This window comes from Tachypleus tridentatus, chromosome 6 (genome assembly GCF_004210375.1).
Source record: "Tachypleus tridentatus isolate NWPU-2018 chromosome 6, ASM421037v1, whole genome shotgun sequence".
In the NCBI taxonomy this organism is placed as follows: Eukaryota; Metazoa; Arthropoda; class Merostomata; order Xiphosura; family Limulidae; genus Tachypleus; species Tachypleus tridentatus.
Genome location: NC_134830.1, coordinates 35,794,012 through 35,820,295, shown reverse-complemented (window position 1 = coordinate 35,820,295; position 26,284 = coordinate 35,794,012). Strand labels below are relative to the sequence as shown.

General features: G+C 34.7%; 1 protein-coding gene across 1 annotated transcript; it reads left to right on the top strand.

Moving 5' to 3' along the window:
• Positions 1-4,327: 4,327 nt before the first annotated feature.
• LOC143252243 (protein obstructor-E-like) lies at positions 4,328-25,309 on the top strand. The gene is made up of 5 exons (XM_076504088.1): positions 4,328-4,501; positions 12,220-12,702; positions 14,910-15,098; positions 15,484-15,685; positions 24,379-25,309. Exons 1-5 carry the CDS (start codon positions 4,462-4,464, stop codon positions 24,437-24,439), a joined length of 975 nt encoding a protein of 324 aa, XP_076360203.1. The 5' UTR covers positions 4,328-4,461; the 3' UTR covers positions 24,440-25,309.
• Positions 25,310-26,284: the final 975 nt, after the last annotated feature.

Sequence of the window (26,284 nt, the reverse complement as noted above, 5' to 3'; positions counted from 1 at the left end):
CTAGTCAGTGATCGATCATTGAAGTAATTAAATTGACGGGATGTTTATACATATAAACAAGAGTGCCAGTACAACGTACACTTCTTTTATTATTTATTCATAACATTTTCCTCCTTAAGTAGTAACATTTCGAATACTGATCAGAACTACAAACAACACATTTGAGACAACTAAGTACATACATGATAAGATTAAATGAGCTGTGGTGTAGATACATCTTGGTGGGGATGATATTAATTCAGATATATTTCAGTGCAATCTAGATTTGTAATATTAAAGTGTACTAGTGAAGCTGAACAAATTTAAACGACCTTACACCCAGCAATATGGTAGTGAATAAGTCGACTTTTATTCTCTTCGTATAATAAAATAAAATGTGTAAACTTTTCCTTCTGAAGCTACTTTACGACTTTATTATTAAAATTAACTCAAGTGGTTTTAACGACTCTTCCTGCATCAGTTGTGTTTACTTCAGTACCATTGAATCAAAGAGTGAATATATATGACAACATAATAAATAGCACCTCACGTCAAAGTATTGGGAATATTCCAAAGTTTTCAAGGAGCTTCAGCGAATGGAGTAAGGACAAAATGTTGGTTACATTCCACTTTTAAACTATACTATTATTTAATTACGTATTATATACGCAGTTGTTGGGAACTGACGAACATATCTAGCTATAGTTGTTAGGCCAATCTACCATCAGTAGAGACATTGTTGACCTTAAACTTTAGCCTTTTCTATCGTAACTAAGCTACAAAAAAATTATCCACTCGAATTGTCCATATTTGTTATAATTAACGTCATGAGCAATAATAACTTTCTTGTCATACTTGTTAGTCTTAAATATTTTTGACCCAGTTATGCTTGTTTTTGAATTTCGCGGAAAGCTACATGAGGGCTATCTAAGTTAGCAGTGTAAAACTAGAGGGAGGGCAGCTAATCATCACCACTCTCCGCCAACTGTTGGCTTACCCTTTCTCTTTTACTAACGAATAGTGGGATTGACCGTAACATTATAACGCCCCACGGCTAAAGAGCGAGCATGTTTAGTGTGGCAGGGATTGGGACCCGCGACCCTCAGATAACGAGTCGCGTGCCTTAACCACCTGGCCATGTCGTGCCTCTAGTTTCCCCACAGGTGGGAAAAACTGTGTCTGATCTCCTTTTAATGTAATTTGTTTAATGCACATTCCTGTGCTATAAGCCTCACGTGGTCTTACGTAAACTTCAGTGCTGATCAACTGATATTCATTCTGTACCACGCAGATTATCGTTTCTCAGACTGATAATATTGGGACAAGTTTTAAGTTACACTGAGTTACGGTGCCCTATTTGTACCGCTTATGATAATTCATGCCCCCAGACGGTTTCTTTTTAAAAGTCATTCACCCACCCATCATCTATAAAAATGTCAAAGACCTACTAAGATAAGGTAAAAACACATGCCGAGAAAATATATATCGTGGACTGATTTCATCCACTCATCAAAGAGTGAAGACCAATGTTGCCCAATGATTTTTCATCAAATCAAATTTCTATTTTTTTAAACAAGTTTGCTTTTAAAAGTGCACATTTAAAGTGTGAACGAGCAAATGATGAACATCCATAATAGTTATTTTGAAATTATTTATGAGCTTTCATGGAGAGTGTATTGTATTGTATATTTATTAGATTTTATAGCCGTTATTACTCAACTCGATATTCCCAGATTTGGCACGTAGTGTTGAGTGTTTGTTTGTTTTGAATTTCGCGCAAATCTACTCGAGGGCTATCTGTGCTAGCCGTCCCTAATTTAGCAGTGTAAGACTAGAGGAAAGACAGGTAGTCATCACCACCCACCGCCAACTCTTGGGCTACTCTTTTATCAACGAATAATGGGATTGACCGTCACATTATAACGCTCCCACGACTGAAAGGGCGAGCATGTTTGGTGCTACCGGAATTCGACTCGCGACCTTCGGATTGCGAGTCGAACGCTTTAACACACTTGGCCATGCCGGGCCCTGGTATGGAGTGATATATACCGTTTGTGAATATTATTCGACTACGTTTGTTAAAAAAAAAAAGTACATTCAGGCGTTCGATTATTATCATTAACGCCTATTCTGTAAACAATCTTATAACTGAATTTTATACATTCTTAGGTTGTATAAACGAATAAAAAACATTTAGTCACTACTGTAGAATATCCCAAATGTATAACAACATTTATTGAACATCCTAAATATCACCAGGTATGAACGGGGAATGGCGAGCCCTAACTTTTAATTCAAGCGTTAAGCGTTAGTGCTCCGCAGTGTAAGGTCGCTAAAAATGTGACGGTAGAATCCCACTTTCAGTCACACAAGAGTAACCCAAGAGTTCGTGGTGGATAGTTAGTACTGATCAGGTGCTGTCTGTCTAGTTTATCACTTCAAACTTAGGGTTAGCTTTTCGCACATAATCTTTTTGTTAGCTTTACGTGAAAACACCAACAGCCATCGTAGGCATGTGATCTCACACAGCACTTCGTTTTTGTGTTTACAAAAGGTGTGATGGCAGTTCTGGATTCTGAAAGAATTGTTGTATATTTTGTACTTATTATGATATAAATTCCTGGTATGCCAAGTTTTGATATTTCATCATTGACATTAGATTAGATAATTTTTCATAATCCTTTCTCAAACAACAACAACACAAAACATCACAACAAGACTGGACTATCGTAGTGGTAACCGTTATATTTTCGAAAGATAAACTCCTTGAGTTGATCTATTAGCTTATTAACTCCACGTTCAAAGTGAATAATTATATACGATTTGTAATTACTAACTTCTAGCCCTAACGTTTATAAAATTCGTTAAGATCATCAAAATGTTTACATCAAGCCAAGTAATGCATAAACTAAAGTGTAAAACGATATAAAAAAGTGGATTTCAAGGCAGTCCTCGTGAACTTTTGAAGTATTATACACGTACTTAAGACAACAATACCAGCCTATTAGGCCGGCATTAGTTTTATTCATAAGCGATACAGGGATACAAAACATTACTTATATATATGTTTTGGTTATGTGTGTTTTTATATGCAGTAATTAGAAAGTATCAAATATAGTAACTGTGATTCGATAGCAGAAATTAGACAATTTTCTAAGTCTCAAAGCATTAGTGAACATTCAGTATAAATAAAACTTCACTAATAACTAAGGTTTACATATTTAATCATTGAATATCAGCAAAATATCTGTGTGAAAGTATTCACTTGTGAATAAATACCGGTTTACCGAGGGTAAAAAATCAGGATTTGGGAGACTGGTCTTGGTTAGCTTTCAGTGAAAGTTGGCCCGGCATGGCCAAACGTGTTGAGGCATTCGACTCGTAATCCGAGGGTCGTGGGTTCGAATCCCGGTCGCACCAAACATACTCGCCCTTTCATATCCGTAGGGGCGTTATAATGTCACCGTCAATCCCACTATTCGTTGGTAAAAGAGCAGCCCAAGAGTTGGCGGTGGGTGGTGATGACTAGCTGCCTTCCCTCTAGTCTTACACTGTTAAATTAGGGACGGTTAGCACGGATAGCTCTCGAGTAGCTTTGCACGAAATTCAAAAACAACAAAAAAAACAACAAACAAACAATGAAAGTTTTAGAGAATGTTCCGTTTGTCGTTTCGTAAGACAGTAAACGTGTGAACTGTGACATAACTTATTTGTTTTTAATTTCTTTTTTTTAATGTCCTGCTTCATTCACCAGTAAATCTCTGTAGTCAGTATATTAGAAATCTTTAAATTAAGTTAGTGAATAAATTAAAAAGAATACAAAAAAGGTTTCTGACTATTATGATCCAACGCAGCTAACAGTTACTGGGATTTAACGAAAAGCCTCATAAGCAGTGAGTTGCGACGGACGAAAGGTACATTTGAGACAATATTTCGTACAAATTTTTGACTTGAAATTCGTAATGGACAAATCAAAAGAAACGTTGGGAGAACGTTAGTCTATTGTAATACTTGACTCAAATAACAAGTACATTGGTGTCCCGCGTTTTGTTATTTTTGGAACTTCAGTACAAAAACTTTAAAGGTTTGTACTGCACATATTGACAGCATTTCCAAACCTTTGGTTGTCATGATTCAACCTAGTGCTCCTCCAGTTCTGCTGCCTAAGATCAAATATAAGAAAATGTACATAATATTTAAAGTGCTCATCAAAATGCAGTAACGTGTTCTTCTTTTCTTATTCATCACCTAAGTAATTAGTCATCCATCTCCGGAAGCAGTTTTTCATCACAAAACTAGTTCACCACTAGGAATGCTAGTATTCGTAACTCGCTGGTGCGAGACTAGGTCAGGGGCAGAAAATATGTAAGGTGCTGCAAGAAGTGACGCACTATACTTAACCAGTGGAACATTGTTCATAGTATCTGATATTAGTTAACGTGCTAAGTGGGAAGAAGTCTCCGTTACCTTCAAGTATAAATCATGAACGTTTATTTTCATATATTTTTTGTTATTGGGGTCGGTAAGTTAAACCTTTTCTTCTTTTATTTTGTAGTAAGATAAAACTTGAATACGCAGATCGAAGTAAAATACGTAATTTTTGAAATTTTCCTATTCATAATGTATACGTGTTCACAATCTAAAGTTATGTTATTAAAGAACGTACATTTTTTGTAAATTCGTTTTATATCTCATATAAGAACTATCTGCGTTAGCAATCTGTAAATTTAAACAAGAAGGTCAGCAACACCACTGTTAACTCTTGGAAAGTGAGTTTTTACCTTCGTTCTTATAACTAAATTAGGCTCCAAAGTGAAAAGCATGATTTTGCGCCAAGGGGACTCAGACTTTGGGTACAAAGTCCGGCACGCTAAGCACTAAATTAAAGCTATTCTGATTATATTTGTATCGAATAAAATAGTCAACATAAAAGACTATTGAAAAACAAATCCCCTTATTCCTTTTTCTACACTAACTGTTACAGCTTTCACGCATTCTTAAACCGAAGGATATGCAAGACACTCTGGTAATGCAATAAAACACGTTTATTATATTGAAAGTTTGTATTTCTTTAGCGTGAAATGAGGAACTTTTATAGATTTTGTCCGTTAGATCAAATCTTTTAGTTGGATGAGGACTTTATAAATACTTTGATCACTTACTGATTTTAGTAATTATATACGTGTAATAATGCTCACCATCATTTGATGTATGCTAATACTACCATTCGTCTAGGTAAAAAAAAAAATCAAACAGATTTTACGTTCTGAAAATAGAAACGAACTTAAATTAACGGAAAGTACACATTTTAATATATGAATACATTGTTTTTGTAAGTTTCCCTCGTCTCTTGCTGTGTGTTTCCATTACTATAATAGCTCATACCACGTTTTATTTTCTTTAACAATTTCCCATTATTATCGATAATTGAATTGTGACGTAATTTTACAAATGTTTGTTTGTTTTTTTAATTTCGCAAAAAGCTACTCGAGGGCTATCTCTGCTAGCCGTCTCTAATTTAGCGGTGTAAAACTAGAGGAAAGGCAGCTTGTCATCATCACCCACCGCCAACTGTTGGGCTACTCTTTTACCAACAAATAGTGGTATTGACCGTCACATTATATCGCCCCTGCGGCTGAAAGGGCGAGCATGTTTGGTGCGAACGGGATTAGAACCCGTGGCCCTCAGATTACGAATCGAATGCCTTAACCCACCTGGCCATGTCGGACAGTTTACAAATGCATATTTATAAGTTCGACAAATTAATTGTTCAGATATTCGGTTTCTTAATTGTAATCAATGCATATGAAATTTTCTTAAATATTGACGACTTATTATTTATTAAGGACAAGAAGAAATATCAATAATCATAGTTTTGTTTTGAATGTAAGTTTTATCATAAGCAATAAAATATCACAACATTTGAAAAACTGCAATCTCTTAATGTTTGTTTTTGCTAGGAATTAAAAAAAAACGCTTTAATCATTTACTTCTCTAATTAAACATGTAATTATTTAAAATTTAAATAGTTTATTCAAATACAAAATAAACTGTAAAATAAAACCACACAAGTAATTTTGTTTCGCAGCCACAAACAAAACTTCGACTTGAAACAATACAGGGCACCTGACTGGTTTTGAAAGTCATGTTTGATAATTCATGCTCTATGTTTATAGTTTCGTCCGGCAGAGGCCGCTCGTTCTATAATTGAGTTGTATTTCCGAAAAAATGTAATAATTATTAATTCTGGTATCGCGTGGTACTTCTCGAGATAAGTAATTGTTTATATATATATATAGTAATTACTTCTTGAACTCGTTTTTCAGAGTTTTTGATTCGTGTGTGTCATCTTATGTTCAAAAAAGATGACAACAATAACATATCAGTAGATTGAGTCTGATTTAGAAGTAACACCTTACTTTAATTGATTGAATGTTGGTTTAGAAGTCATAGCTCAGTTTAATTGGTTGAATGTTGATGTAGAAGTCAGATCAGTTTAATTGGTTGAATGTTGATTTATAAGTCATAGCTCGTTTAATTGGTTGAATGTTGATTTTTAAGTCATAGCTCGTTTAATTGGTTGAATGTTGATTATAAGTCATAGCTCACTTTAATTGGTTGAATGTTGATTTATAAATCATATCTCAGTTTAATTGGGTGAATGTTGGTGTAGAAGTCAGATCAGTTTAATTGGTTGAATGTTGATTTATAAGTCATAGCTCAGTTTAATTGGTTGAATGTTGATTTATAAGTCATAGCTCGTTTAATTGGTTGAATGTTGATTATAAGTCATAGCTCACTTTAATTGGTTGAATGTTGATTTATAAATCATATCTCAGTTTAATTGGGTGAATGTTGGTGTAGAAGTCAGATCAGTTTAATTGATTGAATGTTGGTGTAGAAGTCAGATCAGTTTAATTGGTTGAATGTTGGTGTAGAAGTTAGATCAGTTTAATTGGTTGAATGTTGATTTATAAGTCATAGCTTGTTTAATTGGTTGAATGTTGATTTATAAGTCATAGCTCAGTTTAATTTGTTGAATGTTGATTTATAAGTCATAGCTCAGTTTAATTGGGTGAATGTTGGTGTAGAAGTCAGATCAGTTTAATTGATTGAATGTTGGTGTAGAAGTCAGATCAGTTTAATTGGTTGAATGTTGGTGTAGAAGTTAGATCAGTTTAATTGGTTGAATGTTGATTTATAAGTCATAGCTTGTTTAATTGGTTGAATGTTGATTTATAAGTCATAGCTCGTTTATTTGGTTGAATGTTGATTTATAAGTCATAGCTCAGTTTAATTTGTTGAATGTTGATTTATAAGTCATAGCTCGTTTATTTGGTTGAATGTTGATTTATAAGTCATAGCTCAGTTTAATTTGTTGAATGTTGATTTATAAGTCATAGCTCGTTTATTTGGTTGAATGTTGATTTATAAGTCATAGCTCAGTTTAATTTGTTGAATGTTGATTTATAAGTCATAGCTCAGTTAATTGATTGAATATTGAGGTAGAAGTCATGGCTTAGTTCATTCGTGTTCATTGTGACTATAGCGTTTCCTTTATCTGCTTTTAGAATTTTTATGTTTTTGTCTTGTTTTAAGTTTTTAATGGAACTAACCCCTAACTTTGTAAAGGTAAAACTGTGAAAAAATGTTAATCAATGCGCAAACAATCACGGTGATTGTACGAGAAGTGTAAGTCTTTGTGTTTTTCTTTACGTATTTGTACTTATCTATGTAACCATTATGTCTGAACCAACGTACCTTAGTCCACTATTAACAGTACACGCTCATACGATCGTAAAGAAACTTAAACCAAAAATTATCAACAGAAGAAATGACATCTATTTCATTCAACAATGTAGAAAGAAACAACTAACCCTAACTTTGTAAAGGTAAAACTATCAAAACATTTTAATTAATGCACAAACATTATCCAAAATTTACAGAAAAAACTACTTAAGGCCATGATAAACACGAAATACATAGAACTAAATGAGTTACAAAAACAAAAAAAATGAACCTAGACCATCAACTGCCATGTTGTATTAAACCAGAGATTAACGGACTTATACAACGAAACATAAACCAAATCAACACTAAGAATGACAGAGACAAAAAGATCTGCCACAACAAAAAACTAGAAAAACTAAGATGCAAACAACAGAAAAGACACCAACACGACAAACCGTTGACTAACCTCATAATTAACAGATCCGACCGACAATTAAACATAGACGAAATACATCTACTTAACAAAGGACTCAATTTCGCAATAGCTCCTAGGTACATCCCAACCTTAGAAATCAAAACATGTTTAGAAGATCTAGCCAGGAGACTTGTGATACTTTCTACAGAGAACAACAACAAGAAAACAACCAACAGAAAGAAGACAACTTTGACATTTTTATTCAGATCCAACAGCCAAACTTCCCAGAAAAAAATAAAAATTTATATTTTCCAGAAACACTTAAAAACAACATCTTAAATGATTTTTCAAAGAATTTTCTCACAAAACCATCAACATAATTTCATAAAACAGAAAACTAAAAAACAATCTTACAAAAAGAGACATTAATTTCATTAAAAACCTAAAACAAGACAAAAACTTAAAAATTCTAAAAGCAGATAAAGGAAATGGATGAGTTCAGTTGGTTGAATGTTTTTAACACATATTATTTAACGGTTTCTATTCATTTTCACTTACATTATGTTTGACTGTCTGAAGTTGATTATAAAGTTAAATATTAGCGCTTTACAATAATACATGTGAAAACGCTAAGTTTACGGACTCACAAAGCTAAAATTCGAGGCCAGATTCTCCGCGGGGAACGCAGCAGATAGTCCAGTGTGGACTTGCTCTGGAAATAAAATAACAGCAACAAACACACAAACAAACAAACATGTTATAGACCTCCCAAATATAATTTGACTTAGTATTTATAAAACCATAATCATCTTTATGTAATTTTTATCATAAATTCTTACGACATGGGTAGTAGTACAATTGTGGATCACTTTAAATTTCTTTGCAAGCCATTTAATAAAACCCAACATACACGTGTGTGTGTATTTCAAGACCCACGGTATCCCGTATATGGCTATTAGTGACTATTGTACTTTGTGTATATACCTACATTTATTACGCATGCGTATACCAAACATGTTCCACGTGCCAATTTTTCCCCATTAATTTTTTGACTATAAACTCTTGGTAAGGCTATGTTGTAATAAGCAGTTATTATTGAGAATAAAACCACAACGATGAATATTCAGTGTGTCACGATTTATATTCCTGCTGTTCAGAAGTTAAGTTTTTCAGTTGTTCAACTGATCATATCTAATAAAGGAAACAACCTGTTGTAACTTTGTATGGTGTAATTTGGTTTCTTGCGCAATTTTACGTTACCTTGTTGACCTTGATATATTGTTAGGTTAGACCTTGAGAGAGAGCGATAGTTTTGAGCATGCGCAAATGTATCTTTGTACCAATAAGAACATCAGGGTAAACAAATACTATTTTATTGTTGTCGATGGTTTAGTCTTAAAGTGGAAGTTTACTCAAAATTTGTTTACAAAGCTTATTTTGTGATGACGAGAAACACACTTGAAGTAAAAGTGTATCTTAAGGACAGCTGGCATGGGTATTAATACATTTACCAAAATAAAGTAGAGAACAACATTTCGACCTTCTTATGTCATCTTCAGGTGACCTAAGGTCGAAACGTTGTTCTCTGCTTTATTTTGGTAAATGTTTTAATACCTAGAGAAGCTTGTTTTGATCGCTATTAGTACAAATCTCACACTTTATGTGAGTAAACAGCATACAAAAGATGGAAGAATCCTTCCCACTTATCAGTCGATAGTTACGTAACTGTCGTATCTTCATTAGTTTTTTATCCTGAAATATAACCATACAGGCGTATCAAGTAACAACAACAAATCTCTGAACCAGAGCGTACAAATGCAGCATTGACGTGGGTGTATGAAAATACAATAATTAGTAAAGTCACAGTAGGGTATCGCAGTGCTCTGCTCAACTCAGGGATTAAAACCCCAAATTGTAGCGTTATAAGTCCATATTTATTGATAACTTTCTAATTCAACATGTTTGGACATGTTGGGCCCGGCATGGCCACGTGATTAAGGCGCTCGTCTCGTAATCCGAGGGTTGCAGGCTCGAATCCCCGTCACATCAAACATGCTCGCCCTTTCAGCCGTGGGGGCGTCATAATGTGACGGTTAATCTCACTATTCGTTGGTAAAAGAGTAGCTCAAGAGTTGGCGGTGGATGGTGATGACTAGCTGCATTCCCTCTAGTCTTTCGCTGCTAAATTAGGGACGGCTAGCGCAGATAGCCCTCGTGTAGCTTTGCGCGAAATAAAAAAAAACAACCAAACAAACTTGGACATGTTTAAAGATTATTATGAAAGTTGGTTACCTCTGCAACACGCGAACTATGCGTGTGTCGCAACGTTAAGACCAGTGGTTTCAAGGTTGTCGACTATGAAACCCTTTCTTTTATATTGCTTCTAAGCATCTCGTACAAACTCAAGGCCAAAACTTGAATTAAAATATTTTTTGAAAACATTTGAAAACCATCTATTTCGTGTGAAAAACGAAGAGGAAATTTCCATAGCTAATGGATGTTATATGATTGTTAGTTGAATATCTCACATATGGATATATGTTAATATAGATTCTCAAATTTCAGATTTAACATTTATAATGACTAATAATTCCATTAAATATAGCCACATTTCTGTAAGACAAATTTTGTGATAAAGGAACGAGCGCGACTGTCTTATATGTGTCTGTTGTTTACGAAAATAAACATATCTTTGATGATAATATAATTATATTAAACGTGGATATCGCGTGGAGGGACAGCGGTAAGTTTACGGAATTACAATGGTAAAATCCAGGATTCGTTTTCACGCATTGGACACAGCAGATAGATCAATATGGCTTTGCTCCAAAACATACAAAGAATCTAACGTGGAAATATATTTTCTGTGTTGAAGAAATTTTGAAGGTCTGGTTTGTTTTGAATTTCGCGCACAGCTACACGAGGGCTATCTGCGCTAGCCGTAATGACTGTAATCAATCTACCACATTAAAAATCTTGTCACACTAAATCTAAAAAAAACTAAGAAACCTGGATAAAAATATTAAGTTAAAATCATTTGCATGGCCAAGCGTGTTAAGGCGTGCGACTCATAATCTGAAGGTCGCGGGTTCGCATCCCGGTCGCGCCAAACATGCTCGTCCTTTCAGCCGTCGGGGCGTTATAATGTTACAGTCAATTCCACTATTCGTTGGTAAAAGAGTGGCCCAAGAGTTGGCGGTGGGTGGTGATTACCCTCTAGTCTTACACTGCTAAATTAAGGACGGCTAGCGCAGATAGCCCTCAAGTAGCTTTGTGCGAAATTCCAAAAAACAAAACAAACAAAAAACCATTTGCTGAAAAAAAGTAAAAAATGGCAGTGATAATATAATTTATACCAGACTTATCCTGTCAAATAATTAAAAAACTTAAAACAAATGAATGTTTTGTGTTATACAAATCGATAAAAAAATTTAGCCAAATTCTTAATACAGTTAAAGATAAAATAGATTTACTGGAAAACTTTGGTATATAGAGAATATCATGTGAATGTAATATAGCTTACATAGGACAAACTAGAAGAAATTTCAAATTCAGAATAAATGAACACAAAAGAGCGTCGCGGTTTCGAAACCCCCTTCGCACCTAGCATGCTCGCCCTTTCAGCTGTGGGGGCTTTATTTATGTTGCGGCCAATCCCATTATTCGTTGGTAAAAGAGTAGCCCAAGAGTTGGCGGTCGAAGGTGATGACTAGCTGCCCTACCTGCTAAATTAAGGACGTTTTGCGCAGATAGCTCTCGAGTAGCTTTGTGCGAAATCCAAAACAAACCAACGGTAACTTTCTGTGTAATGCACACATTTGAATACAATAACGAGTGTCTGTATTTACTGTACACAAAATGATAGTTTTTTTTTCTTGGTTTTTGAAGATATGCAAATATAAATGTTAGCACAGATTACATGATTACGTTAGGGTTTTTAAGAATTTTCCTTCTTTTGTGTATGGTGTAAGATAGCTACAAGAATATTGTTTTGTACAGTATGTGGAAAGTTATCATTGTAATATATTTCATAGCGACATGAACTAAAGCGCCCTCTTAATATCTTTTTCTCTTTTTATATTTCTGTTATTCAGCTTATGCTCAACAAAGTACAAATCCTCAGAATTTCAAAAATAACTACGATTATGATTACGATTATTATTACGATTATTACGACGACCAGGAGTCACAACGAAAACCTTCAGACTCTCAACTAAAACCCAAAGTTCCCGAGAATGACCTTTCAGCTTCACAAAGGTACCAGTCATCACCAGCCTTCCAGTCGACACAGCCTACGTCTCCCCCATCTAAACCATCCCAGCCTGTGCAGAGATATAATCGTGTGAGACAGAGAGACCATGTTGTAGTACCTGTTGAGACAGACAAGGAGTTCATATGCCCAAAGCCATTTGGGTACTTTCCACATAGTAAAAGTTGCGATCGCTACTGGGCATGTGAAAATGGCACCGCTTTTTTAAAGCTATGCGGGAATGGGTTGGTTTTTGACAATTCCAACTACCTGCAAGAAAACTGTGCGTACCTGTTTAGTGTCAATTGTGGCCAGAGGACAAATATGGGTATGATGTAAATGGCTTGATAAATGCGTCTATTTTATGTATTAATTTCTCACTAGAAAAATATTATATGTTATTCTATATATTTCTGATCTCAAATACGATCTTAAACTACATCGCACAGTAATTGCATAATTTATTTTTTTACAGAAAAGTAATTATTCTCAAGATGTTTTATAAAGATAATGACAACTCTTTTGAAAGTGTATATTTGTAAAGGAAGTCAATAACTTTAAACTAAAACACAGTTATATGAAAACTACATATCTAACTTTTTGCTAGTTTTAAATCCAAATTCCTCTAAAACGTGCAGTGGTACGTTAATGGTTAAGTCTAATGTTTTCTTCTTAGCATTCATTCCAGTTACTGTGATCTGCTTTTCTGGTCTTTGCCTTCCACTCATTCCTATTCTGTGTCAAAACTATCATTCATACCGAATTTTCTCAGTCTCTTCTTACAACATCCATCCGGATTTTTTCTTTGTTTTTCTCTAGTTTTTAGCTGATATGCCTCTCTTCTCTTCTTCTCACACGACCGAACCATCTAAGACGAGTTTTTCTCGTCTTCTCCACAATTGGTCATACTTGGTACTTTATTGTTTCCTTCCTGATGCAGTCTTTAATTGAAACACCTGTCATCCACCTCAACATCCGCCACGTTAACCACCTGCTCCTATTTCTTTCTTAACCGCCAGCATTCAGCCCCTACAACATAACAGTTCTTATTACTGTCTTGTAAATCATTGCTATTGTCTATATTGGTATCCGTGTGTCACACACCTCTCCACCGACCTCTTTCTCTTCACTTCATTCATCATTTGTTTATTCTTTCCTTACTTACTTATTCATCTGTCTGTACAGTTGATCATAGGTGTTCAAATCTTTTCACTTTCTTTTACTTTTCACCAGTTTCACAACTAAATTAAATGGCATTAGAGTTATATATCACAGCCACACTTAATAACTACTCTTTTTTAATTGTTTTTCGACACACCACTGTCGCCATCTATTGATTCTTGTTTCTACTTCTGCTTTACTTGACTTTTCTGTGAAGTTTTACTTCGAATTGATATTTTTCTTTAACTTTAGTATTATCATCTTTTTTTTTTTTTTTTTTGCTTAACAACTATAATATCGTGATTGGGACAAAGGAAGCTTGCTTAATCCTCAAGAACCACGGATATTTCCACCAAATCAAATCAACACTTCACCATCAAAAAACACCTTATCACCACCCCTTACTTCCCCTCTACTGAATTTTGCTACTATATACTTTGTCTTTTCCCTACATGTCTTCAAACCATGTCTCTCTAAACACCCCCCTCTGCCTCTTCAGGTTTACTTCTACTTCACTTTTGATCTATCCATAATTATAGAATCATCTGCAAATAACACATACCGTGGCACTTGTAATTGTTATGTTTCTGTATTTGCTCCAGTCTTACACAGTACCTTTTCTCTTAAATATTGGCACAAGTATAGTCTCCCTCAAGGCACCTGGCATCTTTCCTACTGTCATTATAACATTGAAAACCTTGAACAACATCCTTGTTTCATTCTTCGCCACTGTTTATGCCTGCGGGTCCTCCTTTTCAGTGGTCTACTGTCACCTATAAGGTTTTATCTTCTCCTTCAGACTTGCCTGCACTTTCTCCTTCCATTACCACGTCTCTATTCGGATACAATTTTCTCCTACGGTCCCTCCCCAACTTTGGTCGCCATGTTTAATGCTATTTTGACAATTTCCTCCATACGTGCATGCACTCCATTACCATCCTGTCAAATTTGATATATTTGGTTTTTCGACCTGCACAATCTTATTTTGAGGTAACATTTTATCACCATGTTTCCGTGCCTTTCATTTTTTATTTTTAGAGTACGAAACAATATTCAAACTAATAAAAAACTACACACCAGATCAAAAACGTAGTTTTTCAAAATTGTATTGCAACTTTTTTTGGCACATGCTCTTCACCAGGCTTAGCAAGTCAGGGAAAATATCAATTTCAATAGCCTTTCGGATACTTTTTACATATTTTGTGACCTTATTATTATTTTTGCATGGTCATATTAGTAATCGTAGATGCAAGCTTTTTATCAGAAACGTTCAAGACTTGGCATGTATAATGAATGATATGGTATCTTGGATTTAATTAAAGTTTCAGAGCAATTATTGATCCTATAGTTAAATCACAACTTATTTATCTCCAGAACCTCCTATCAGCACACCTCACTGTCCTCGTTTGTATGGCGTTTTTGAAGACGAATCTAATTGTCGAGTATTTTATTCCTGTTGGAATGGGGTAGCTTCACGATTCGAATGCCCGCCAGGTCTAGCTTACCATCCAGAACAAAGGGTGTGTGTATGGGCTGACGAGGTCAGGCGATGTGACGAGTTGGGTAAGACTGTCTTAATTTGGATCGCTAATTGTGAAAATATTTTTATTAATTATAATCATAAAGAGGGTGAGAATATAAAATTCAACGTGTGTATAAAGGTTTTATTTATTTACGCTTATTGTAGTTCGTTTACAATTTATTTCAATTAAAAGAGTAGAAACATGGATTTACATAATAATCAGTGGTCTCTTGAAAATGTACAATCAGTTTCATTTATGTTATTTATATAGAAAATCAATCATTTTCTAGCTACTAATTACACTTTGTAATAATGTGACATTCTTACAGGTAGATAGAAAAATAACGTACTAAGTAGAAATAAAATACGACAATGAAAAGCTTTTGTTTTTCGAAAGAAATCGTTGTCTAAAATCTGTTTCTACAGGAGTCCAGAAGGGTTTCGTTTGTCCAGACCCATATGAAGTCACCAATCAGCAAGGACTTTATTCCCGCCATGCTCATCCCACGGACTGCAGAAATTTTTACGTTTGTGTAGATGGATTTCCTCGTCCTTACGGATGTGAAATAGGAAAGGTTTTCAACGCCGATTCATTACAGTGTGATTATCCGGAAAACGTGGCAGGATGGTTAGTGTTGGTTGTTTGATAATCGTGTTATAAAAAATATTACATTTATTAAGACTTAAACAAAGTTTCATTATAAGAATTTGACAATTATTCAAAGTGACTTGAACTTACTGTAATAATTATAAGTTTGTACTTTTGTGGAAAAATGCATATAGGGGAAAACAAATATTATAAAAACACGCCATCTGTGTTTTCGGCGTAGGGATTTGTTTTGAATTTTGCGCTAAGCTACACGCGGGCTATCTGCGCAAGGCGTCCCTAATTTAGAAGTGTAAGACTAGAGGGAAGGCAGCTAGTCATCACTACCCACCGCCAACCCTTGGGCTACTCTTTTAACAACGAATAGTGGGATTGATCATTACATCATAACGCCCCCATGGCTGAAAGGGGCGAGTATGTTTGGTGTAACGGGGATTCGAACCCGCGACCCGAAGATTACGAGTCGAGTGCCTTAACCCACTTGGCCATACCTGCCTCGGCATAAGAAATTTTATGAATGTATAATGTCACTAAAACTAGTTACCAGTTTGTTTGTTTGTTTGAAGTTACGCACGAAGCTACACAGTGGGCTATCTGTGCTCTGTCCACGGTATTCAAACCCGGTCTCAAGTGTTGTAAGTCCGCAGACATACTGGAGGCTCTAGTTATCAAAATGACAGACACTGTAAAATATATGATGTATATACATTACATTAATGAACAAAATATTTAGTCAATTCTAGTTCATTCGAGTGCATTCAGCACGCATGCTGGACTGACAAGGAAAAGTAAGTCCGCTCAAAACGGCCAGTTTGTAATAATAATAATTATTATTATTCTCTCGCCAGTGGACAATAAAAATAACTTGGTATATTGTACCCAAACCTTTTGTACGTAGGGGTTTTGAAAGTCTTTATTTTCCTTCTGTGTTTTACATATAAAGATATAAAACATTCTAATACAAATGGTGTATAATCATCGCCCCTTGATGTTAGCTGTTTTACAACTATCCGGTGTTCCTTTAAAAAATTTAAACACAGGATGAAACAGGAAATAAGAGTCAGTAATAGATGAGTATTAGACGACTGCAGGATGTAGATACTCAATGCTTTGTACACTGTACAATCGGTGTTTTAGGGAGCCGACCCATATATTATGAAAGAATGAAGGATTTAAAAAATCCAATATATATAATGTTTAATTTTATAACATAAATTCATAGAATAATTACTTAAAAGAAACAAAGTTTTATTTAAAACATTGTTCTCGACTTAAAGGTTTTATATGAATAAAAACAGCTTTTCTACTCTTAAACTTTCATATCACATAGTGGGAGCTGCAGCTTAACATTGTACATCTCGAATTAATGTGATCAAATAGTTAACAGCTGCAGTAAATCATCATGAACCATAACAGCTAACTACTAGCTCTGTTTATTATCATTACAATGTATAAAGCTGGCTACCATATCAAGTCATCCTTTACTTATAGTTGGGCATAAAACCGTTATCAAACAAGATATATATAAATTAGGAATTCGTAAATCTGAAAATAGGTATTTAACAAAGTGAGCAAACAAAACTGGAAATAGTGTAGATATTATTTATTCAAACTATAAATCCATATTTTGTTCCTACCAAATGATTTTCTAAGTAACAGCTTGGAGCCAAAATCGGGGCTTGTCGTTCAAGTAAATGATGTCTACAGTATCTTCAACCATGTTTCATGTTTTGTGTTCCATATTTGCAATTTTTAAATTATTGATTTTTTATTTATCTTATGTATATCTAGACGAAAGTTGACATTTGTAAGTTGATATCGCTAAATCCTTATACCTCTGTAGCAGTTAAAAATTACAAAAAAATGAATGCTTTATAGTATCTTTTTCAACACTATAAAAAAATAAATTTACTAGTTTCATTTTCTTGTAAATGGAATCTTTTGTTAATATTTTTCAAAATTATCTGTTATTTAGAACATGTTAGCAAGTGTTTTATGTTTGTAAAGTGGGAGCATTGTGTACTGTTTTACAACAATTATCTTCAAAAGGGTTTATCGTGTTTCTTGAATCACAGTGTAGGCTCCTTAGTTAAAACTACCAATAGTTGGTGGAATAGACCGTCACTCTTCTAGCAAAGCATCTCAGTTAAAACGAAACAAAGTGGATCACTTAGATTTAGGTCACAATGCGAGACTGGTCATAGTAAATTCTCGGTAATTTGTTTTAAACCTTTGCTGAAAATGCTATGCGTCATTTCTTGGAGATTATCACACTGAAATCGCTACAGTCGCTTTTTCTTGAATTAAAATAATTCACGAAAGTTAGCAGAATAATATTGTAGAAAAACATATTTTAACAATAAAGCATTCATTTCTCCCTCTACTATTACCGATGGACGAAGTTCAAATAGCTGTGGGTTACTACCAACGTTACATAACTATCGAAAGCAAACAGAAGGTAGTGGAATTCATTGTTCCACAACTCTATTATTCATGTGTCAAAGCTTTACAGTAGTGAAAGTCAGTATTCACAGCTGTGAGTCGTGGCACATGGACTTCAAACTTTTCATGAAATCCTGCAACATGATGCCCTTTCACACAAAGTGGATGTGTTGACTTGCTGTCCTGAAATCTTACTGAAGACCTTACTAATAAGCCAAATACCAAATATGTGGTTTAATTTTATAACATGTTAAAAACGTTTGGATAGACAGAGAAGATATCGCTAGAATTTCATTCCTCTTTGTTGGCCCATAAACATTTTTCTTCGTGCGTGGCACCTTGGTATCAGTTAAGAGCTTCTTATATCAATAAGCTCTTTGCGGCACAGACCCATGAGGTTGTATGCAACTTTAATATGGATGAATATATTTCTAGCTAGACGTGTTTTACCCCATTATTATTATCGGTAGTATAATTAATCTTTACTACATAAAGAGATAAAAGTTTAAAAATGTTAATAAATCGTCATCAACTTAACCATTTGGACAATTTTTCACTCTGCAGGCACTCCCTCTCTTCAGTTTTATTTTCAAGTGTATAAAAGCAAACCCTATCATGAGAGCCCCAGCTTTTATAATGATGGATGAAATCATATGCTACTCAGCTAAATGTAAAGTTTAATGTAATTCCGTGCTCTTTGGAAATTATTACCAGTCCAGCAAATCATGTTTGTGTCACAATTTACCTCAAGTATGTCTTAATTAAATCATGATGCATTTTTCACAAGCAGTCATAATAGTTACACTTAGTGCAATTCTCAGTGAAACAAAATATCGGTTGATAACGATGTTAGTTTGTTCTTTCTTATTTATATGGCATTTCAAGGTAATTTTAATCACTCATCGTTAGAAGGTCTTCAGTTTCTTAGACAGATCTATGCACTGACTCCCTTTCTGAGAAACAGATCTGAAAATCCAAATTGTGCTCCAAGAATTATCGGAGCTCATTTTTGACAAGTCAGCAATGTAATTCAGAAAAACCAAACCAAGAACGGTGTTCCTATTTGCTCAATCCTTCTTTCTTCTACGAACTTAGTATCTGTGTCGACAATAATAGTTTTTCAATCCTTCTTTCTTCTACGAACTCAGTACCTGTGTCAACAATAATAGTTTTTCAATCCTTCTTTCTTCTACGAACTCAGTACCTGTGTCGACAATAATAGTTTTTCAATCCTTCTTTCTTCTACGAATTTAACACTTAAGTCGACAACAATAGTTGCTCAATCTTTCTTTCTTCTACGAACTCAATACCTGAGTCAGCAACAATAATTGCTTAATCCTTCTTTTTTCTACGAACTAAATACTTGTATCGACAACAATAGTTGCTCAATCCTTCTTTCTTCTACGAACTTAATACTTAAGTCGACAACGATAGTTGCTCAATCCTTCTTTCTTCTACGAACTCAGTACCTGTGTCGATAAGAATAGTTGTTCAATTCTTTTTTCTTCTCCGAACTTAATACCTATGTCGACAGTTTTGTTAAAAACTAGGTCTTGAATTGTTGTTGTAGTTCAAAGATAAATTCATCAGAACTTTTGTCTTCATTTTCATGAACACGTCTGTTATGTTGTTCTTACAAAACGTTCCCAGCTTCCATTGGTCTCAGCTTCTTCTCCATGTTCCCTTGTGTCCATTACTGCTTTTGAAATGCCTTGATTAAAGAAAGTATTTGTTTTGTGGTTCTTGAATAGCTGAAGAGTTTATTAAGGTCACAGTGCTTTACAGCACCGTCCAGGCAATGTTGATCTCGTATAGCATGTCGTGTCATTCGAAAAGACCAGCTACAAAATGTAATCTTAGGATTTTTTAAGATAAAACTACAGTTTCTACTTCGTAAACACATTGTTCAAGATGTTATCTTCTGAAATGGACACTTAAGTGTCATAGATTTTTCTCAGTTGATATCAGCAGTCAGTTCTACTTTCCACTTAGGTGCCATTCAATGGCTTTTAGAGTTGACAGGAAATGTAATGTAACAACACTTCCCAGCGATGTCTTGAAGAAGAAATGTAGACATGCATGCTCTAAATGAATTTAAAAAACAACACTGCTTCAGCGTGTGGTTTAACAAGAAGTTCAGAGGATGGAATTGCGTGACATCAAAAAATATTAGATTTAGATCACAAATTTTTTGAATATCGTTGTTTTTTTTTCATGTTATTTCCATTATCATGTATCTGGCCTCATAAATCTTCAAGAGTCAGTGTTATTTCTTTAAGATGACTCATGTTCCTTAGCAGCAAAAATCTAAGAAAACACTCGTTTGTACTCTTCTTACCATTTCCGGTTGCAAACTCCTCGTCTACTATAACAAGCCTAATGTTATCATTGTCATCTGTTTCGTGTACATCCGAGTAAAATGGTGTAATACTTGACATTTGTATTAGTAGTTAAGACAGCAATTTGTCCCTCGTCTGACAGAAGTGGGTTATTCCTCTAAAGTGTTTTTTCTTTCGTGACAAGAATTAGCATGTTCAACATGCCAGTGATTTGCTGTTGTTAAATAAGCACAGATACTATGCATGGATCGCTTAGTTTATTTTGAGGAAGTCAAAAGTTGGCTTTGTTGATATTACAGGAAGAACAAAATACCAAATCACGAGCGATCCAATATTAAGCAAATTATATTCGCATTCTTCTCCACATAGTATCAGTATGTGCACTAGCTTGTGAAATCCGGAATGTCAAATGTCTGCAGCTGTACTAGGCTCATTTCAACTGATGACTGTCCCATATTTGAGTAGACTTTGGGCCATTTAGCTGGACCTCCCAAATCATATGGACATATATTGTGCTTTCTGTCTTCTCCTTTCTCGGAATTATTTTTTGTCTTGAAACGGTGTGTTTTCTAAGACAACATACCAGCTGTTTCATGTCTTATTTTAGTGGAAATCCGTTCTCTTCATTTTAACGCATTATGTTACAAAATCGCGAGAAAGTTGTCCTTTTGGTTTTTCACAGTTACCCGTTTTTTACTTTCATTTTCCAGTCTTAAGCACGAGAAAGACAGTGATTTTCATCACCGACCTCTAATCACGTTTCAACTATCACAGCTTCAGTTGTCATACTTATAACCACGATGAATTCTTTTAGAAACTGAAAGACAGTTTTGTATGATATTTCATTTCTGTGTGCTGCTTGCAAACAAATACTCCTGTAGTCTTTTGGGCTCACTCCTTTCTGATATACCACAAAGTCTTAGTTTCCAGAATCGTTCTGAAAATTTTGTAAGATATTTTTGGAATATCCCATTTTTCGTACTCCAAACACCTTGTACGGTTTTACGGGAAATTATGACACCCAAACAACTTATATGCATTAAGTAATAAATCTGTCACAAAGAAACCTTTGTTGGTTCTCTCTCACCAGTTCAGTATGAGACAAAAAAAAGCAACAAAACATTAGAGTTAAAAGCAAACACTCTAGTAAAACAAGTCACTCAAAACAAAACTCCCAGTTTTACAACCTGAAGTGAAGATAAACCGTTTGAAATATTATAATAAAACATCTATACAAATCTCTATATTGTGTGTCACATCTGTGTAACAAGCCCGAGATTGACTTTAGATACATGTGTATATATATATATAAAGTAACATAAACAAAGCCAGACTACTCACGACGCTCACCAGGTGCACTCTCTCTAGGTGTTTGGGTATATATATTTGTATACCCAGGAGGGTCAGGTACACTAGACCTTTTCCTCCTTCCATTACTTTGTTTGCATGGCCTCATTAATATATTTAGAGTAAATACAAAGGGCTGGAGTAATAGTATAACTTTAAATCTGGTGCTTTTCAGGGCAATGTCCATTTATATTGTTCTTTCATTTTTTAATAAGTCTAAAACGTAGGTGGCCTGTTTTATTTTAACACTATTTTATTATTATTATTTTAAATTTAATTTTTTCTTAAAGATCTGATGCACATGTTTAACGGGGAGAGGTGTTTAAGTCTCTCTTCATCATATATGCAATATCTGTCTAGTTTGTATAACAACTCATTGTTTCGCCAATTTTTATCAAAATATTTTATTGTACTCTGTAGAAGTCTATATGGTATTGTTTGTGTGTTTGAGTAATTGTGCACGTACTTTGAGGAAGTGGTTTTAGGTACTCTGTATGCTGATGTAATTAGGCTCACCAGGTGCATGTGACCTCGTACCATACATGCTTGAATGTAGGGACGTGGAGTAACGATTGGCCAACAGAAAAGAAGCTATCTGTTTGGGACGTTACAAACGGTCAGAATTATCTTTTCAGTAAGAGCACGCGCTTAATGACCAATTAATGGATCCTAGTTCAGTGTACATCAAAATAAGAAAAAGTTAACTCGTTTACTTGAATTATTTTCTGCGTCCAAACTGAATTGTAAGAAAACAGAAATTTCGAAATAGTTATGTGCTAAGTGAGGAAGTAGCAAACACATGGCACCGTCCTCTGTTACAGACTATTATTTCCTTTTGATGTTTTTAATTAAACATGTTTATTCTTATTTCTGTAGGCCCGGCATGGCCAAGTGTGTTAAGACGTTCGACTCGTATTCGGAGGGTCGCGGGTTTGACTCCCGGTCGCACCAAACATGGTCGCCCTTTCAGCCGTGGGGGCGTTATAATGTAACGGTCAATCCAATTATTCATTGGTAAAAGAGTAGCCCAAGAGTTGGCGGTGAGTGGTGATGACTAGCTGCCTTTCCTCTAGTTTTACCCTGCTAAATTAGGAACGGCTAGCCCTCGAGTAGCTTTGCGCAAAATTTAAAACAAAAAACTTATTTCTGTCCTATGTCAGAAAATAGGCAGGAATTCGTACTTTTCTGACCAGATGCTGATTGCCTAATCTAAAAATCTTATGTTTTTGCTAATACTAAACCTCCTCTGGTAAACGAGCATAGCTTGATTTGTACAGCACATGGAAACACAATACTCTAATATGTTTGGGTACGTTAAATGTTAGAAATGTCAAGTTTTTGAAGAAAGAAATTCATTCCATATTTTAAAGTTTTGCAGGTCAAAGCTACATCTAAATTGTATTTTTTGCTTATGGAATTTTCAAGTAATTTAAACTCACTATAAAGTAACCTAAATTAATTTAGTTATATGAATATTATTTTGGACGAACAATTCGACATTACAGATTAATTTTATTTTCACAAAAGTCAAAATTTAAAACTTAGTATCTGAGGAAGGTTTGAATTTTGCATAAAGCTACTCAAGGATTATCTGCGATAACTACCACTGATTTAGCAGTGTGAGACTAGAGAAAAGACAGCTAGTCATCACCACCCACCGCCAATTCTTGGGCTACTCTTTTACCAAAGAATAGTGGGATTGACCGTCACATTATAACGCCCCCACAGCTCAAAGGACGAGCATGTTTAGTGTGACGGGGATTCGAACCCGCGACCCTCAGATTGTGAGTTGAGTGCCTTAACCACCTGAGGAATGGTCCTAATATATTTTCTAATTCTCAGCATCCTGGTCCAGCAGTGTTAAGGCGTGCGACTCGTAATCTGAGGGTCGCAGGTTCGAATCCCCGTCGCGCCAAACAAGCTCGCCCTTTCAGCCGTGGGGGCGTTATTATGTGACGGTCAATCCCACTATTCGTTGGTAAAAGAGTAGTCCAAGAGTTGGCGGTGGGTGGTGATAACTAGCTGCCTTCCCTCTAGTCTTACACTGCTAAATTAGGGACGGCTAGCACAGATAGCCCTCGAGTAGCTTTGTGCGAATTTCAAAAAAACAAACAAACTCAGCATCCATTGCTGTGGACTGCAGTTTTGCCTGTTCAGATTTCATCAATACATCAAATAGCCTATTGTTTGTTTGTAATTAAAAACAAAACTGCATAATAGGGTATCTGTGCTGTACAAACCATGGGTATCGAAAACATTTGACTTTCCTCTGTAATACTGGGGGAGGGAGCAGATACTGCAAAATTTCATGTAATAGTGACAGGTGTATGCAATATTTATAGAGCTTTGAAGTCCTTTTAGGTAAAACAGAGAATACAGCAAAACAAAAAATATATTAGGTCTGTACGTCACAGATAATATTTTCAGTTTTACCTTCGGTGAAGAGAAATGTGTAACATTATCATGAAACAGTTGGCGCATTATATAATTTTTTGGTTTTATTATTATCAGTAATTTTACTAATGTTCAACATAATGTTAGCTTTAATTGTATTTCCATATTGAACAAAATGTTTTTTATTCCTAGTGAGAACTATTACGCAGACTTGGATATTGACCCCAAGAAGTTAACCCGAATTCAAGGGTGAAGAAAAATGTCGTTGTTATATGATACTTTTAAAACCTAAACATCCAAACATTGTCTCGGTTTTGGAATATTGTCACGAGGTTTCATAAACTAAGATAACTCACTGTGCGATTATTATTCTTTCACTATCAAATACGTTTTTCATAGTTAAATTCCTTTGTTGTCAGGTTAGTACAAGTTCTCGGTTATTTTAGGACAACCACCTTACAATCCCCTATAACAACGTTTTTTTTTTTTCAGTAAAAACGAAACTGATTTTACTGTAAACAATATTATCTACAAGATAATATAAATAACAATATCAGAACCATAAATAAAAGTCACTGGAATTACAAAGACAACAACAACAACAAAACTGTATTGAAAAATAAGAAGAATTTCCTACAATGAAAAATAATCGCATGGGAAAATTGTTTTTAATTCCACAAGTTCGACTTGTAGTCTCGCTAATGAATGATGGTTTTCAATTATTCTTAAACGTTTTCAGTTTGTAAAATAATATTGAGGAGATTTCTAATTTCGTCGTATACGACGTCCTTTAGTTATCGATGTACATCGAGTGTCTGTTATTTGAAAAGCTGATAATACTTTAAAATAATAAAATTTGATTATTTAACCACATAACCCACTGAAACTTTAAACGTGTCTTAAAGTCATTAAACAATGATAATAGTGATTAATAGTTAATGTGGTGGAGGCAGTATTATGTATTATTGTGTTAGTTGTTGTCTGTTTATTGAATGTTGGTAATTTTAATTGGACAGACCTTAAAGCTGTTGCATCGTTTAATAGTACATTCCAATTACGTTCAGTTTCCAAAAAGTGATTGTATTAAGACTGTGTTACAATAAATTAATCGTTTTTAGTCTTTCTTTCGTGTTCATTATTTATCTTCGAGTAGAAATACTCTGTAAAGTAACAACCAATAAATACACTGCAGAGTAACAACCAATAAATACACTGCAGAGTAACAACCAATAAATACACTACAGAGTAACAACCAAGAAATGCACTGTAGAGTAGCAACCAATAAATACACTGCAGAGTAACAACCAATAAATACACTGTAGAGTAACAACCAATAAATACACTGCAGAGTAACAACGAATAAATACATTGCAGAGTAACAACCAATAAATACACTGTAGAGTAACAACCAATAAATATACTGTAGAGTAACAACCAAGAAATACACTGTAGAGTAGCAACCAAAAAATACACTGCAAAGTAACAACCAATAAATACACTGTAGAGTAACAACCAATAAATACACTGCAGAGTAACAACCAAGAAATGCACTGTAGAGTAGCAACCAATAAATACACTACAGAGTAACAACCAATAAATACACTGTAGAATAACAACCAATAAATACACTGCAGAGTAACAGCCAAGAAATACACTGTAGAGTAGCAACCAATAAATACACTACAGAGTAACAACCAATAAATACACTGTAGAATAACAACCAATAAATACTCTGCAGAGTAACAACCAAGAAATACACTGCAGAGTAACAATCAATAAATACACTGTAGAGTAACAACCAATAAATACACTGCAGAGTAACAACCAATAAATACACTGCGAGTGACAACCAATAAGTACACTGCAGAGTGACAACCAATAAATACTCTGTAGAGTAACAACCAATAAATACACTGCAGTTAAACAACCAATAAATACACTGCAGAGTAATAGCCAAGAAATACACTGTAGAGTAACAACGAATAAATACACTGTAGATTAACAACCAATAAATACACTGCAGAGTAACAACCAAGAAATACACTGTAGAATAACAACCAATAAATACTCTGCAGAATAACAACCATGAAATACGCTG